Consider the following 15996-nt stretch of genomic DNA (forward strand, 5'->3'; position numbering starts at 1 on the left):
ACCCTCCACCACATTTGACACATAGTAGGCCCTCAATAATATTTATATTATATTTTATTTTTTATATTTATTTTTTGAGATGGAGTTTCACTCTTGTTGTCCAAGCTGGAGTGCAGTGGCATGATCTAGGCTCACTGCAACCTCTGCCTCCCGGGTTCAAGCAATTCTCCTGCCTTAGCCTCCCAGGTAGCTGGGATTACAGGCACCCACCACACCTGGCTAATTTTATATTTTTTTAAGTAGAGATGGGATTTCACCATGTTGGCCAGGCTGGTCTCAAACTCCTGACCTCGAGTGATGCACCCACCTGGGCCTCCCAAAGTGCTGGGATTACAGGCGTGAGCCGCCGCTCCCGGCCTATTTTTAAATTATTTATTTATTTATTTATTTTTGAGACGGGGTTTCGATCTTGTTGCCCAGGCTGGACTGCAATGGGGAGATCTCCGCTCACTGCAAGCTCTGCCTCCGGGGTTGAAGCGATTCTCCTGCCTCAGCCTCCCAAGTAGTTAGGATTACAGGTGCCCACCACCACACCCAGCTAATTTTTGTATTTTTAGTAGAGACGGGGTTTCACCATGTTGGTCAGGCTGGTCTCGAACTCCTGACCTCAGGTGATCTGCCCACCTCGGCCTCCCAAAGTGCTGGGATTACAGGCATGAGCCACCCGGCCAGTATTTTTAGATAAATGAATAAATGATCATCTATCTTTCTCTGTCATATAGTAAGTACTTGATAGTTATTAAATAAATTGATGATGATATGCCTTCTGGCATACAATAGGCACTCAACACATGAGTATTGCATAAATGAATAAATGACCCACTGTTCATCTCCCCTAGCACATGGGAGGTGCTGGAAAAATGACTTTTCATCTCCCCAGATTTCCAGAACTACCTACGGACACAGACAGGGAACACGACCACTATTAACATCATCATTTGCACTGTGGACTACCTCCTGCGGCTGCAGGTGAGGATGTGAGACGGTTCAGGTGTGACTTGGGTCGGGGGCTGCAGGGCCATGGTCGGCCCCCGCACCCCCTCACACCCTGCCCGCCCCCACCAGGAATCCATCAGCGACTTCTACTGGTACTACTCGGGCAAGGATGTCATTGAAGAGCAGGGCAAGAGGAACTTCTCCAAAGCCATGTCGGTGGCTAAGCAGGTGTTCAACAGCCTCACTGAGTACATCCAGGTAGGGCGCTCCCCCTGGGGCGGGAGTGGGAAGGGAGGGGGTCCCGCATCGCGATCCCTGATCCCTTCTCGTGGATTCCCTTCCCGTTCACACGGCGCTCTGCCTCCCAGGGTCCCTGCACCGGGAACCAGCAGAGCCTGGCGCACAGCCGCCTATGGGACGCAGTGGTGGGATTCCTGCACGTGTTCGCCCACATGATGATGAAGCTCGCTCAGGTTCGAGCCCCTCTGGTCTCCATCCACCTGCTTCCGGGCGTCCCCCAAGTAGTCCATTTCCAACTCTTGCCCCATTGGTCAGTTTGTCACCCAAGTGCTCTCGGCATGTTCCAGACTGGTTCCCTCTCAGTGGCCAAATCCATCCTCTTTCTGGATTGGCTCTCTACATGACCCCGCCTCCTCCTCGCGCTTCCCGCCCCACCAATCAGCTGGTTTTCCATCCACGCTTCCATTGGTCTGACGTGTTGGCCCCGCCTCAATGACCGGAGCTCCTCCATGATTGGTTGCTGTTTTTCTCTCTGATGAGGGTATCTCAGACGTGGACAGTCCTTGGGCTAGGATGGGGCTGGTTTCTAGATTAGAGCGGAGGGGCTGAATATGTTTTGCTTCTTTATCTTGCTTGCGGCAGATGACACCCATATCAGGCATTCATGATGTAAGGTCCCTGTTGAGCACCATCTCCCATTTCCATAATCCTTGTGTTCCTCTTTCCCTCACCCCTTTGCAGCCTTGCCAATGTCTCACGAACACTTAATCCATTTGCTCTGCTTCTGTCTAGTAACTATATTCAAGTCTGCCATATACTGTTCCGCAGGTTGTGCACTGCACAAAGGCACGACCTCTGAGGGCATTCACATCCTACACATAATGGTGTATTTATTACAATAGTTTAGTTTTCCAGCAGATGGCAGTAAAGCATCCAGCATGTTATAACTTCCCTACAGGAAGTGTTTTAGAGGGCGCCTTTTTTTCTAATTTGCTCAAAGGTGCCCCAGGGGCTGGCAGAAACCCTAATTCGTTGTCATCTGACTTTTTAAGAGGAATTAAACTTAAGATGCAATTCCTCCGTGTCACAGCAGCTGAAGTTGTGCTGTTGGTATCATCCTAAAATTCTAGAGAACGTTGGTATCATCATGTAGAATTCCAAATCCTGCAGGACTAATTCATCCGCCACCATCTAGTCTAGGTTGCAAAAGCTAGAAATCCAGGGCAAAGTGTGGCTTAAGAAAAATAAAAATAAAGAATTTATCAGTTCATATTACAGATCCAGGGCTTAGAGTGATGTCAGCAGAACTGTCTCCTCTTTGACTGCATTTGCAAGCAGGCTGTCTCCCTGGCTGGAAAAAATGGTGCCTCGGGCTCCTATCCACCCTGCTTCTTAACAGCCCCAGAGGGAAGAGATCTCCTCTTTCCTGAAAGCTCCAAGAAAAAAAAAAAAAAAAAAAAAAAACCTGAGATTCTCTCTGACTAGCCTATTGGGTCACATGTCCATCCTTGAACCAATCATCATAGGCTTAGGAAAGAAAGCTCTGACTGGCCAGGCCTGGTCATATACCCACCTATAGAACCAGGAGGTAGAGTTAGCCCCATATGCCCCATATGTGGGATGGGGGACACCGCAGGTGAAAATTGAGGGATTGTAAAGAGAGGAAGGGGACTGAATCATGAGTAGGCACAAACCACAGGCACCCACCCACTGTAAGATCTTGAGATTAGGAGTGTTGGGACCTTAGACCCAGAATGCAGACCTTTGAAACTGTGGAAATACATTAGGATTGGAATCAACAGCTGGTAGAACTAGCATGGGAGCAAAAGACCCTTACATCCCATTTATCTGGTATCATCTCCTCCCCTCTCCATTTTATTTGGTGGAACCATATGAAATTACCACTTTGGACCTGGCACGGTGGCTCATGCCTGTAATCCCAGCACTCTGGGAGTCCAAGGCAGGCGGATCACCTGAGGTCAGGAGTTCGAGATCAGCCTCACCAACATGGAGAAACCCTGTCTCTGTTAAAAATAAAAAATTAGCCGGGTACGGTGGCACATGCCTGTAATCCCAGCTATTTGGGAGGCTGAGGCAGGGGAATCGCTTGAACCTGGGAGGCAGAGGTTGTGGGGAGCCGAGATTGCGCCATTACATTCTAGCCTGAGCAACAAGAGCAAAACTCTGTCTCAAAAAGAAAGAAATTACCACTTTGTGAGCCAAAAGTGATCACATATTGGCAATTTTATGTGACTCAACCTAACATAAATAGGGGCCATGAGGCAAAACTTTGTGTTGGAGGTTTCTATGGGCCCTACACTGTGGCCCTATGTTCCCCGCAGACGGCTTACCAGAAAGCACATGGCTATCTCTGCAGCCTTCCTCCTGAACCCAGCGTCCCACTCTTGCCATCACACATTATATTAAACATATATCTGTCAAGCCCACCGTAGGCCAGGCACAGTGCTGGACTCACATCCCTTCCTAGACCTGGGTCTCTGTCCCCAGTGTTTGTCTCTGTCTGTCTCTGTCTCTCTCTGCCCCAAATGTCTGCCCTGCAACCCTCTCAGTCCTCCTTGTCTGCCAGCCTTCCCACTACCCATCACCTATCGGGCCCTTCCCCCAAGTGCCAACCCCACCCCCACAATCTTGTCTCTCTGCCCCTTCCCCTGCTTCTGAGGAACATGTCTGGACTCGGGTCCCCTCGGAGGTAAGAGGGGAGAAAACAGGGGTTTAGGCCCTGCTGGGTAGGTGAGGAGGGGGAGAAGCAACAGAGGTGGGGGAGGTGTCTGCAGAGACCAACCCTCACCGAGCTGGGATGTGGGGTCTCTAGGACTCAAGCCAGATCGAGCTGCTGAAGGAGCTGCTGGATCTGCAGAAGGACATGGTGGTGATGTTGCTGTCGCTACTAGAAGGTAAACACCCAGGAGTGAGGGTGAGGGGACAGTAAAGAGGTTCAGAGAAGCCTGAGAATGGACACCTGAGACCTGGGAGACCCTAATCCTCAACCCCATCTGACATCATGTCAGATGAAGTCGTGTCATGGGTTGATGAAGAAGCCATAATAGGCCAGATGCAGTGGCTACACCTGTAATCCCAGCACTTTGGGAGGCCGAGGTGGGAAGATCACCTGAAGTCAGGAGTTTGAGACCAGCCTGGCCAACATGGTGAAAACCCATCTCTACTAAAAATACAAAAATTATCCCGGCGTGGTAGCATGTGCCTGTAATCTCAGCTGCTCGGGAGGCTGAGGGAGGAGAATTGCTTGAACCTGGGAGGCGGAAATTACAGTGAGCCGAGATCACGCCATTGCACTCCAGCCTGAGCGACAAAAGCAAAACTCCAGCTCAAAAAAAAAAAAAAAAAAAAAAAATCAGAAGGTTCCCTTTAAACATCAAGATTTCCAGCTTTTCTTGGAAAACTGTAAGCTTCAGTGACCCTGGGTCAACATTCTCACATGGCAAAAATTAGCTGGATTAGATGAAATAACTTAATTATATCAATGTTATATCTCTAGATGTTCATGATAGCATGGTGATTATATTAAACAATGTCCTTGTCTTTTAGGACATAGACACCGAAATGTTTAAGGGTAAAAGGACCGCATGACTGCAACTTACTCTCAAATTGTTCAGAAAAAAAATATACAGAGAGAAAGAGAATTTTTTTTTTTTTTTTTGAGATGGAGTCTCGCTGTGTCACCCAGGTTGGAGTGCAATGGTGCAATCTCAGCTCACTGCAAGCTCCGCCTCCCAGGTTCACGCCATTCTCCTGCCTCAGCCTCCCGAATAGCTGGGACTACAGGCACCCACCACCATGCCCGGCTAATTTTTTGTATTTTTAGTAGAGACGGGGTTTCACTGTGTTAGCCAGGATGGTCTCCATCTCCTGACCTCGTGATCCACCCGCCTCGGCCTCCCAAAGTGCTGGGATTACAGGCGTGAGCCACCGCACCCAGCCAAGAAAGGAAATGATAAAACAAATGTGATGCAGGGTGCGTCACGCGCCTGTAATCCCAGCACTTTGGGAGGCCGAGGCCAGAGGATCTCTTGAGCCCAGCAGTTTGAGACCAGCCTGGGCAATATGGTGAGACCCTGTCTCTACAAAAAATACAAAAATTAGCCTAGTGTGGTGGTGTGTGCTTGTAGACCCAGCTACTCGGGAGGCTGAGGTGGGAGGATCACCAGAGCCCGGGAGGTCCAGGCTGCAGTGAGCTGTGATCACACCACTGCACTCCAGCCTGGGTGACAGAGCAAGACCCTGTCTCAAAAAAACAAACCCCAAAAACAAACCAAATGTGGCAAAAGATAAACAATTGATGAATGTGGATATATTAGGATCCCTTTTTTTTTTTTTTTTTTTCCTGAGATGGAGTCTCGCTCTGCCTCCCAGGCTGGAGGTGCAGTGGTGCGATCTTGGCTCACTGCAAGCTCCGCCTCCCAGGTTCACGCCATTCTCCTGCCTCAGCCTCCCCAGTAGCTGGGACTACAGGCGCCCGCCACCACGCCCGGCTAATTTTTTTTTGTGTGTATTTTTTAGCAGAGACGGGGTTTCACCATGTTGGTAGGATGGTCTGGATCTCCTGACCTCGTGATCCTCCCACCTCGGCCTCCCAAAGTGCTGGGATTACAGGCATGAGCCACCGCGCCGGCTAGGATCCCTTACACTATTCTTGCAGCTTTTATATAAATGTGAAATTATAACACTTTTTTTTTTTTTGAGACGGAGTCTCGCTCTGTTGCCCAGGCTGGAGTGCAGTGGCGTGATCTCAGCTCACTGCACCCTCCGCCTCCCGGGTTCAAGCGATTCTCCTGCCTCAGCCTCCTGAGTAGCTGGGATTACAGGCATACGACACCACATCCGGCTAATTTTTGTATTTTTAGTAGAGACGGGGATTTCACCATGTTGGTCAGGCTGGTCTCGAACTCCTGACCTCGTGATCCACCTGCCTCGGCCTTCCAAAGTGCTGGGATTACAGACGTGAGCCACTGCGCCCAGCCTACATTAAAATTTAAAAAATACAAAAATAAACTGGAGCCAAGCTTCAGCTGCTGCCTTTAGAGGGAGTGTGGGATCGCAGTTTTCCAATCTCCACCTCTCCTTGCTGCTTACCATTGGCTAGTCTCAGTCTTCTGTGGACCCTCCTGACTGTGTGGACTCGTGGAAGTTTTAGCTGTGTAAGCCCTGAGGTCATGCAGCTCGGAGTTCAAATCCATTCTCCCCACTTTACTGGCTATGTAACTTTGAGTGCATGACTTTCTCTATGTCTCAGTTTCTCTTCCTAAAAGTAGAGTCACACACTTCCCTTTTTGTGTGATAGTGCCAGGGTAGCATTTGGCACCTACCTTTAGCATACGTCATCATTATCTTTTTTTTTTTTTGAGACAGAGTCTCACTCCATCACCCAGGCTGGAGTGCAGTGGCACGATCTCGGCTCTGCAACCTCCACCTCCCAGGTTCAAGCAATTCTCGTGCCTCAGCCTCCCAAGTAGCTGGAATTACAAGCACATGCCACCACACCCAGCTGATTTTTATTGACCATGTTGGCCAGGCTGGTCTCAAACTCCTGGCCCCAAGTGATCCACCCACCTCGGTCTCCCAAAGTGCTGGGATTACAGGCGTGAGCCACCACCCCCGACCTGACATCATTAGCTTTACTGGGAGAGGTGGGCAAAGGCAGGATCAGCCAGGTTGGCACAGAGGCTGACGCAGGCCAGGAAGGGACCTGTGGAGGGGAGGCTGTGGCTGGCCAGGGACACTCCAGTAGCGTGGTGGTTCCTGGGCTGGAAAGAGAGGCAAGCCTGGTGGGGCCCCAGAAGGGAGTGTTCACCGGCCACACTGACCTGGGGCTGCCTGCAGGGAACGTGGTGAATGGCATGATCGCCCGGCAGATGGTGGACATGCTCGTGGAATCCTCATCCAACGTGGAGATGATCCTCAAGTTCTTCGACATGTTCCTGAAACTCAAGGACATTGTGGGCTCTGAAGCGTTCCAGGACTACGTAACGGATCCCCGTGGCCTCATCTCCAAGAAGGACTTCCAGAAGGTGGGTGTGGGACATAGTATGGGCCCAGGACTTGGGTGGGGTTGCCAAGGGCCAGCCATACCCTTCTGGCTGCCTGCCTCAGGCAAGAGACATCTCTGCAAGCCTCACTTTCCTTATTTGTAAAATGAGGATAAAACAGTCCTTGGGTTATATGTATTCTGTTTTATTTCATTTTAGAGACAAGGTCTTTCTCTGTTGCCCAGGCTGGAGTGCAGTGGTGTGATCATAGCTCACTGCAGCCTTGACCTCCTGGGCGTAAGCAATCCTCCCACCTCAGCCTCCTGAGTAGTTGGGACTACGGGTATGTGACATCATGCCTGTCTAATTTTTAAGTTTATTTTTTGTAGAGATGTGGTCTCACTACATTGCCCAGGCTCCTCTTGAACTCTTGGGCTCCATCGATTCTCCTACCTTGGCCTCCCAAAGTGCTGGGATGATAGGCATGAGCCACCTCGCTCAGCCCCCTTGGGTTCTTTTGAGGATGCAATGCATTAACACAAATGAAAACTGTTATTACTGTTATCTTTATTGATAGTCATAACATTATCATTATTGTGAATAGGCATCAGTTATTCCATCGATAAACATTCGCTGGCTTTCTTCTCTGTGTGGGGCCTGTGGTGACACTATCGACGCATCCATGACCAAGATAGACACAGCCCGTGCTTTCATGGGTTTATAGTCTAATGGAGGAGGCAGTCACGAGAACTAGACCATTCCAAGTCTAAATAACGAGGCTGCTAGGAGGGAAGTGCTGGAACATCCTTATTCAGGAACCCACTCACCCTCCTCTAACCACCTCTCCCATCCTAACTCTCCATCTTTTCTTCTGAGCCTCAGTTTCCTACTCTGTAAAATGGGGATGGGATAATCACATTAACCACTAACTATTGGCAGGGTGCGGTGGTTCATGCCTATAATCCCAGCAATTTGGGAGGCCGAGGTGGGAGGATCACTTGAGCCCAAGAGTTCGAGATCAGCCTGGGCAACCTAGTGAAACCCTGTATCTATAAAAATAAAAATAAAACAACTATTAACTATTGTGAGGACGGGCAGTGTGGGCAGTACCTGGAATATGGTAAGTGCTCAAGAGATGTTAGCTACTATTACTACTCCCTGATCTTTACTGTTACCATTTTGTTAACTTTTTATTTTGAAATAACTTCAGGTTTATGGAGAAGTTGCAAGAACAGCACATAGAATTTCTGAATACCCTTCACCCACATTGCCCAAATGTTTTCTATTTACTCCATCATGATTTCCCTTTCCTTTCCTTTTTTTTTTGAGACAGAGTTTTGCTCTTGTTGCCCAGGCTGGAGTGCAGTGGCGCGATCTCAGCTCAGTGCCACCTCCGCCTCCTGGGTTCAAGTGATTCTCCTGCCTCAGCCTCCTGAGTAGCTGGGATTACAGGCACGCACCACCACTCCTGGCTAAGAGTGTGTGTGTGTGTGTGTGTGTGTGTGTGTGTGTGTGTGTGTGTGTGTGTGTTTTGTATTTTTAGTAGAGACGGGATACCACTCCTGGCTAAGTGTGTGTGTGTGGTGTGTGTGTGTGTGTGTGTGTGTGTGTGTGTGTGTGTGTGTGTGTTTTGTATTTTTAGTAGAGACGGGATTTCACCATGTTGGCCAGGCTGGTTTTGAACTCCTGGCCTCAAGTGGTCTGCCCACCTCGGCCTCCCAAAGTGCTGGGATTACAAGCATGAGCCATCTCGCCTAGCCAATTTCCCTTTACTTTTAAACACTTCAGCGTGTATCTCCTGAGAACAAATTCATTCTCCTACCTAACCACAGGACAATTATGCTAATCAGGAAATTAACATTGGCACAATGCTGCTATCTAATCCTAAACCTTATTCAATTTCCCTTGTTCAAGAAATTTTTGTCAATGTCTCTTCTTTGCCAACCCAGAACCAGGGATTTCATTTAGGTATTCTGTCTGTTTTCCTCCTTCAGTCTGGAACTGTGCCTGGGTCTGTCTTTATCTTTCCTGACATGTTTGAAGAACACAGGCAAACTGTTTTGTAAAATATCGTTCAGTGTGAGTTTGTCTGAGTTTTCATCATTATTAGACTAGGGTTATGCATCTTTTGCAGGAATATCACAGAAGTGATGTGTCCTCAGTGTAATGTATTAGGAGGCACATGTGGTTTCATCCCATTACTGTTTATTTACTTATTTATTTGTTTTTACAGTCAGAGTCTTGCTGTATTGCCCAGGCTGGAGTGAGTCAAACAATCCTAGCTCACCGCATCCTTGACCCCCTGGACTCAGGCGATCCTCCTGTCTCAGCCACCCAAAGTGCTGGGATTACAGGTGTGAGTCACTGCACCCGGCCAATGTCTCTTCCCATTACTATTGTTAATTTGGATGGCTTGGTTAACTCGGTGTTCACCAGGGGCTCCATGATGAAGTTACTGTTATTCCCTTTGGAATCAATAAGTGTCTTGTGAGGATATACTTTGAGGCTATGTAAATATTCTGCTAACTCTAGGGTCAGCATCCATTGATGATTCTTGCCTGAAACAATTATTCCTCTAGAAGCTGACAAATGGTGGTTTCTCATTTCACCGTATGTTTACCATCACTAGGCACCATTTTACTGTAAGAAAGAGTGTTTTCTTCTTGTCCATTTCATTTCATTTTCTCATTCATCCATTCATTTATGTCAGTATGGATTCATGGTCTTTTTTTTTTTTTTTTTTTTGAGACGGAGTGTTGCTCTTGTTACCCAGGCTGGAGTGCAGTGGTATGATCTTGGCTCACTGCAACCTCCGCCTCTTGGGTTCAGTGATTCTCCTGCCTCAGCCTCCCAAGTCACTGGGATTACAGGTATGCACCACCACGCCTGGCTAATTTTGTATTTTTAGTAGAGACAGGGTTTCACCATGTTGGTCAGGCTGGTCTCGAACTCCCAACCTCAAGTGATGGTCAGGCTGGTTTCAAATTCCCAACCTCAAATGATCCGCCCGCCTCAGCCTCCCAAAGTGCTGGGATTACAGGTGTGAGCCACTGCACCTGGCCCATGGCTTCTTAGTCTATGGGTTGCAGCTGTGACTGGCCATATGCACTTAGGTAAACTCAGGGTTCCCTGAGTTAAAATCAAAGTGCCCCATGCCTTCCAGTTGTCCCCCAAGAGCATTGCTGTGTCTCTCTGCTTCTCAGCCACGCCTTGCAAGAGTCATCTGCCCTTGATCCTCCGTTCTCACCTCCCGCTCCTTCCCTGATTCAGGGCTCGCCGGCTTCCGTCCCTGTCAGGCTCCTGAAACTGCTCTGACCAAGATCATCAGTGACCTCTTTACCTCTGACCGTCTCCTCTGACTTGTCATCTTGGCAGCCTTTGTCACAGCTGGCCTTTTCCCTTCCCTCCCCAACCCCGAGGGGCAATGCCTTCTTCCCTGAGCCTAAGCCTTGCATCCCTGGGACCCTGCCTCCCAGCCGATCCCTCGTAGCCTCTTACCCTTCACGGTGCCTGAGCCCTCCACCTTCACGAGTAGCTCATAGTTACCATATTCTCGCTCTGTGCCCTGCGTGTACATGAATTCGCTCATTTAGTCCTTACAGCAACCCTACATGGTAAGGACTGCATTTTTGTTTTGTTTTGCTTCTTTGAGACAGGGTCTTGCTCTGTCAGTCAGTCTGGAGTGCAGTGGCATGATCACGACTCACTGTAGCCTCCGCCTCCCAGGCTCAGGTGATCCTCCTACCTTAGCCTCCCAAGTAACTGGGACTCCAGGTGTGCACCACCACACCCGGCTAATTTTATTTATTTATTTATTTATTTAAGAGACAGGGTTTGGCATGTTGCCCTAGCTGGTCTTGAACTCCAGGACTGAAGCAATTAGCCCACCTCAGGCTCCCAAAGTGCTGGGATTACCAGCATAAGCTACCATGCCCAGCAGGACTGCTTTTTTTTTTTTTTTTTTTTTTTTGAGACGGAGGAGTCTCACTTTTGTCACCAGGCTGGAGTGCAGTGGTGTGATCTCAGCTCACTACAAACTCCACTTCCCGGGTTCAAGCGATTCTCCTGCCTTAGCCTCCCAAGTAGCTGGACTACAGGTGTGCACCACCACGCCCAGCTAATTTTTGTATTTTTAGTAGAGATGGGTTTCACCATGTTGGCCAAGGTGGTCTTGATCTCTTGACCTTGTGATCCACCTGCCTCGGCCTCCCAAAGTGCTGGGATTACAGGCGTGAGCCACTGCACCTGGCCAGGATTGCTTTTTATTCCCATTTTATGGATGTGGAAACTGAGGCACAGGGAGATAAACGGACATGCTTAAGGTCACCCAGCTAATAAGTAACAAGGTTAGGGTTAGACCTCAGGCGGTCTGGCCCCAGAGTACACTGCCTCCAGATTCATCTTTTAATCTGGTCTAATCGATAGTCAGTGAGCACTTCCTAGGGGCTGGGCCCTTGCTGGGGGTCTTAGCCCTACTCTCGAGCCTGGCAGGTTTAGGGAGAGAATCTGGCGTGGCTACAAGAGAAGTAAAAAGCATTTGCAGGAGCTAAAGTACACATGATTCATAATTGAAAATGAGTAATGATCTCTCCTGACTGGGGCTGCACAGATCACAGGGTTTAATGTCACCTACCTGACATTTTACAGCTCAACATCTGTTACACAAAGTTACAATCTGCAACTGGGAAAAGTGTATTCATTTTATTTTTTGAATATGTAATTACTCACGATTTTAAAAATCAAAATATAGGCTGGGCACAGTGGCTCACGCCTGTAATCTCAACACTTTGGGAGGCCGAGGCAGGCAGATCACTTGAGGTCAGGAGTTCAAGACCAGCCTGGGCAACATGGCAAACCACCTCCCCCCATCTCTACTAAAAATACAGAAATTAGCCAAGTGTGGTGGCAGGTGCCTGTAATCCCGGCTACTCAGGAGGCTAAGGCAGGAGAATACCTTGAGCCTGGGAGGCAGAGATTGCAGTGAGCTGAGATCGCACCACTGCACTCCAGCCTGGGTGGCAGAGTGTGACTCCGTATCAAAAAAAAAAAAAAAAAAAATCAAAATATAGCCAGGTGCTGTGGCTCACACCGGTAATTCCAGCACTTTAGAAGGCCAAGGCAGGAGGATTGCTTGAGGCCAGGAGTTCGAGACCAGCCTGGACAATATAGCAAGGCCCCATTGCTACAAAAAAATAGCAAAAAATTATCTGGATGTGGAGGTGTGCACCTGTAGTCCCAGCTCCTCTGGAGGCTGACTGAGCTGGGAGGAGCCTTTGAACCCAGAAGGTCAAGGCTGCAGTGAGCTATGATTGTGCCACTGCACTCCAGCCTGGGCAACAGAGCACAAGACTTTGTCTCAAAAAAATATATATCAAAATATAGCAAGGCGTGAAGTGAGAAGTCTTATTCCTGGTCTTTTCCAATCCACTCTTCCCCACATCTACCATGGTAAAGCCCTTTCATTAGTTTCTTTTGTATCCTTCCATCATTTTTTAAATGAAAATACAAACAGATAGTCTTGTTTTTCTCATTTTGTACATAATAGGTATAACATCACTGGTCTGCATTATTTAACAACATATTCTGGAGATATAGGGAGCTTCCTCATTCTTTTTTACAGGTGTCCAATATTCCATGCTATGTGTATATTATGGTTTATTTGCTATTCCTTGTTGATGAACACTGGCTTTATTCCCAATGTTTTGCTATACAATCCATGTTGCAGTCAGGGCTGTCATGGATAGTTGCACACATTGTGCACTGCACAAGGGTGTCATTTATACCACAGACATTTTACATTTGTACATGTATTACTGCAGAGTTCCAGCAGATGGAGGGAAATGTGCTGAGGAAGGCTGTAGTATTTGGGCCTAAAGCAATGCTGGCTATAACAATTACTCTTGCTACACTTTGAGAGGCTGAGGCAGGTGGATCACCTGAGGTCAGGAGTTGGAGACCAGCCTGGCCAACATGGTGAAACCCCATCTCTACTAAAAATACAAAAAATTAGCAGGCATGGTGGCGTGCGCCTGTCATCTGAGCTGCTTGGAAGGCTGAGGCAGGAGAATCACTTGAACCTGGGAGGTAGAGGTTGCAGTGAGCTGAGATCGCGCCATTGCACTCCATCCTGGACAACAAAAGTGAAAGTCCATCTCAAAAAACAAACAAACAAACAAAAACAATTCCTCTTATTATACAACATTCTGTAAATCATGTGTGGTTCATCTCAGAGGATAAACTTCCAGAAGTGGGATAGCTGGGTTAAAAGGTAAATGCATTTGTCATTTGAACAGACATTGCCCTCCATTTTTCTTTCTCATTAATATCATATGAGAGTGTGCCTGTCTCCCCACAGCCTTGCCACCAGACCGCACTGTCAAATCTTTGGATTTTTGCCAATCTGATAGGTGAAAAATGGTATTGCAGTTGTAGTTTAAATTTTTAAACTTTTTTTTTTTTTTTGAGACTGAGTCTTGCTCTGTTGCCCAAAGTGGAGTGCAGTGGCGTAATCTCAGCTCATTGCAACCTCTGCCTCACAGGTTGAAGCGATTCTCATGCCTAAGCCTCCCGAGTAGCTGGGATTACAGGCATGTGCCACCACACCCAGCTAATTTTTTGTATTTTTAGTAGAGACGGGGTTTCACCATGTTGGCCAGGCTGGTCTCAAACTCCTGACCTCAAGTGATCCACCCACCTTGGCCTCCCAAAGTCCAGATGCTTTTTCTGCATTTCCATTCATATGAAAATCTGCATTTAAAAAATGTAGCATTGTGGCCGGGCTCAGTGGCTCACGCCTGTAATCCCAGCACTCTGGGAGGCTGAGGCGGGCAGATCACTTGAGGTCAGGAGTTCGAGACCAGCCTGGCCAACATGATGAAACTCGTTCCTACTACAAAATACAAAAATTACTTGGGCATGGTGGCATGCGCCTGTAATCCCAGCTACTCGGGAGGCTGAGGCAGAGAATTGCTTGAACCCGGGAGGTGGAGGTTGCAGTGAGCCGAGATTGTGCCACTGCACTCCTGCCTGGGTGGCAGAACAAGACTCCGTCTCAAAAGAAAAAAAAATAAGTAGCATTGTTCTATAATTTCCCAAGTTCTTCATGGGTGCCAGAGTTCTTGACAGTTTACAAATCACATCTTCACTGATGAAGTACTTTGTAGATTTCAAAACAGCTACTATGGCTTGGAAGGCTCTTTCTGGTGTTTGAAATCACATTTTATTTATTTATTTATTTAAATGTTTAATTATATTAACAGAGATGAGGTCTCCCTATGTTGCCCAGGCTGGTCTTGAACTCCTGGGTTCAAGGGATCCTCCTGCCTCAGCCTCCCAAAGCGCTGGGATTACAGGAATGAGTCACCTCACCCAACAGAAAGCACATTTTAGGTTACCGATTTATTCCTGGTCAGTAAACAGTCTTGAGGTTATCGTCATTGTTTTCCTATCTGCAAATTTTATTTGTCTCTTAATTAAAACACTTCCTTTTTAAAGTGTCTTTATTGAAATAGAATGTACATACCACAAAATCCACCCATTTAAAATGTACAGTTCAGTGGTTTATAGTGTGTTCACAGAATTGTAAAGCCATCCCTGCAATCTAATTTTAGAACATTTTAATCATCCTTTGAAAACGAACCCCATACCCGTTAGCCATCATTTCCCACTTCCCCAACCCCAGCCCCCGGTAACCACTGATCTTTCTGCCTCTATAGATTTGCCTATTCTGAACACTGCATATAAATGCTATCATAAAATATATATGGTCTTGGCCAGACATGGTGGCTCACGCCTGTAATCCCAGTACTTTGGGAGGTCCAAGAGAGTGGATTGCTTGAGCCCAGTGTTTGAGAAGAGCCTGGGCAACGTGGCGAAACCCTGTCTCCACTAAAAATACAAAAAATTAGCCGAGTGTGGTGGCACATGCCTGTAGTCCTAGCTACTTGTGAGGCTGAGGTGGGAGGACCGAGAAGTTGAGGTTGCAGTGAGTCCTGAACACACCACTGCACTCCACTCCATCCTGAGCAACAGAGTGAGACCTTGCCTCAAAAAAAAAAAAAATGCGTGTGTGTGTGCGCGCGCGGGTGTGTGTGTGTGTGTGTGTATGTGTGTGTGTGGCCTTAAAAGACATTCCTTTTATTTAACAAACCACCATGTCATCATCACTCCTAACAAAAATTAAACAGTACAAATAAAAAAGTAGTCACAGTCCTCTAAATCATCAAATATCTAGTGAGTGTGCAAATTTCCAAATCTCATAACTTTCATGTAACTATCAGGATTTTTTGTAGCTTCTTTAAATCAGAATCCAAACAAGGGTCACCCATTGCAATTGGCTGATACTTTTTAAAATCATCTTTCATCTCTTGCTTCCCCTCTATTATCTTTTCTTTTTCCTTGCAATTTATCTCCTGGAGATCCAGTCCTGCAGATCTTTACTGTCCAACAGAAATACAATATGAGCAATATGTATATTTTTAAATTTTCTTCCTTTTTTTTTAGACAGGATCTCACTCTGTTGTCCAGGCTGGAGTGCAGTGGGGCGATCTCAGCTCACTGTAACCTCCACCTGTCAGGTTCAAGTGATTCTCCGGCCTGAGCCTCCTGAGTAGCTGGGATTACAGGCATGCGCCACCACACCTGGCTAATTTTTGTATTTTTAGTAGAGACAAGGTTTCGCCATGTTGGCCAGGGTAGTCTCAAACTCCTGGCCTAAAGTGATCTGCCCTCCTCAGCCTCCGAAAGTGCTGAGATTACAGGCGTGAGTCACCATAATTTTAAATTTTCTAATAGCCATGTTTTTTAAAAAAGTAAA

At 47.4% G+C, this 15996-nt stretch overlaps 1 protein-coding gene across 2 annotated transcripts in view; it reads left to right on the forward strand.

Annotated features, from left to right (window-relative positions):
• The window catches only part of RYR1 (ryanodine receptor 1), a 155728-nt gene that overhangs the window by 107716 nt on the left and 32016 nt on the right, over positions 1–15996 (forward strand). For both annotated transcript variants that reach the window (XM_054462589.2, XM_054462590.2), the window contains 5 exons: positions 881–969; positions 1066–1194; positions 1305–1409; positions 4010–4091; positions 7036–7223. In XM_054462589.2, the coding sequence (XP_054318564.2) occupies positions 881–969; positions 1066–1194; positions 1305–1409; positions 4010–4091; positions 7036–7223 (593 nt within the window). The remainder of the gene's footprint in view (positions 1–880; positions 970–1065; positions 1195–1304; positions 1410–4009; positions 4092–7035; positions 7224–15996) is intronic.

The sequence above is a fragment of the Pongo pygmaeus genome, chromosome 20 (assembly GCF_028885625.2).
Source record: "Pongo pygmaeus isolate AG05252 chromosome 20, NHGRI_mPonPyg2-v2.0_pri, whole genome shotgun sequence".
Lineage (NCBI taxonomy): Eukaryota > Metazoa > Chordata > Mammalia > Primates > Hominidae > Pongo > Pongo pygmaeus.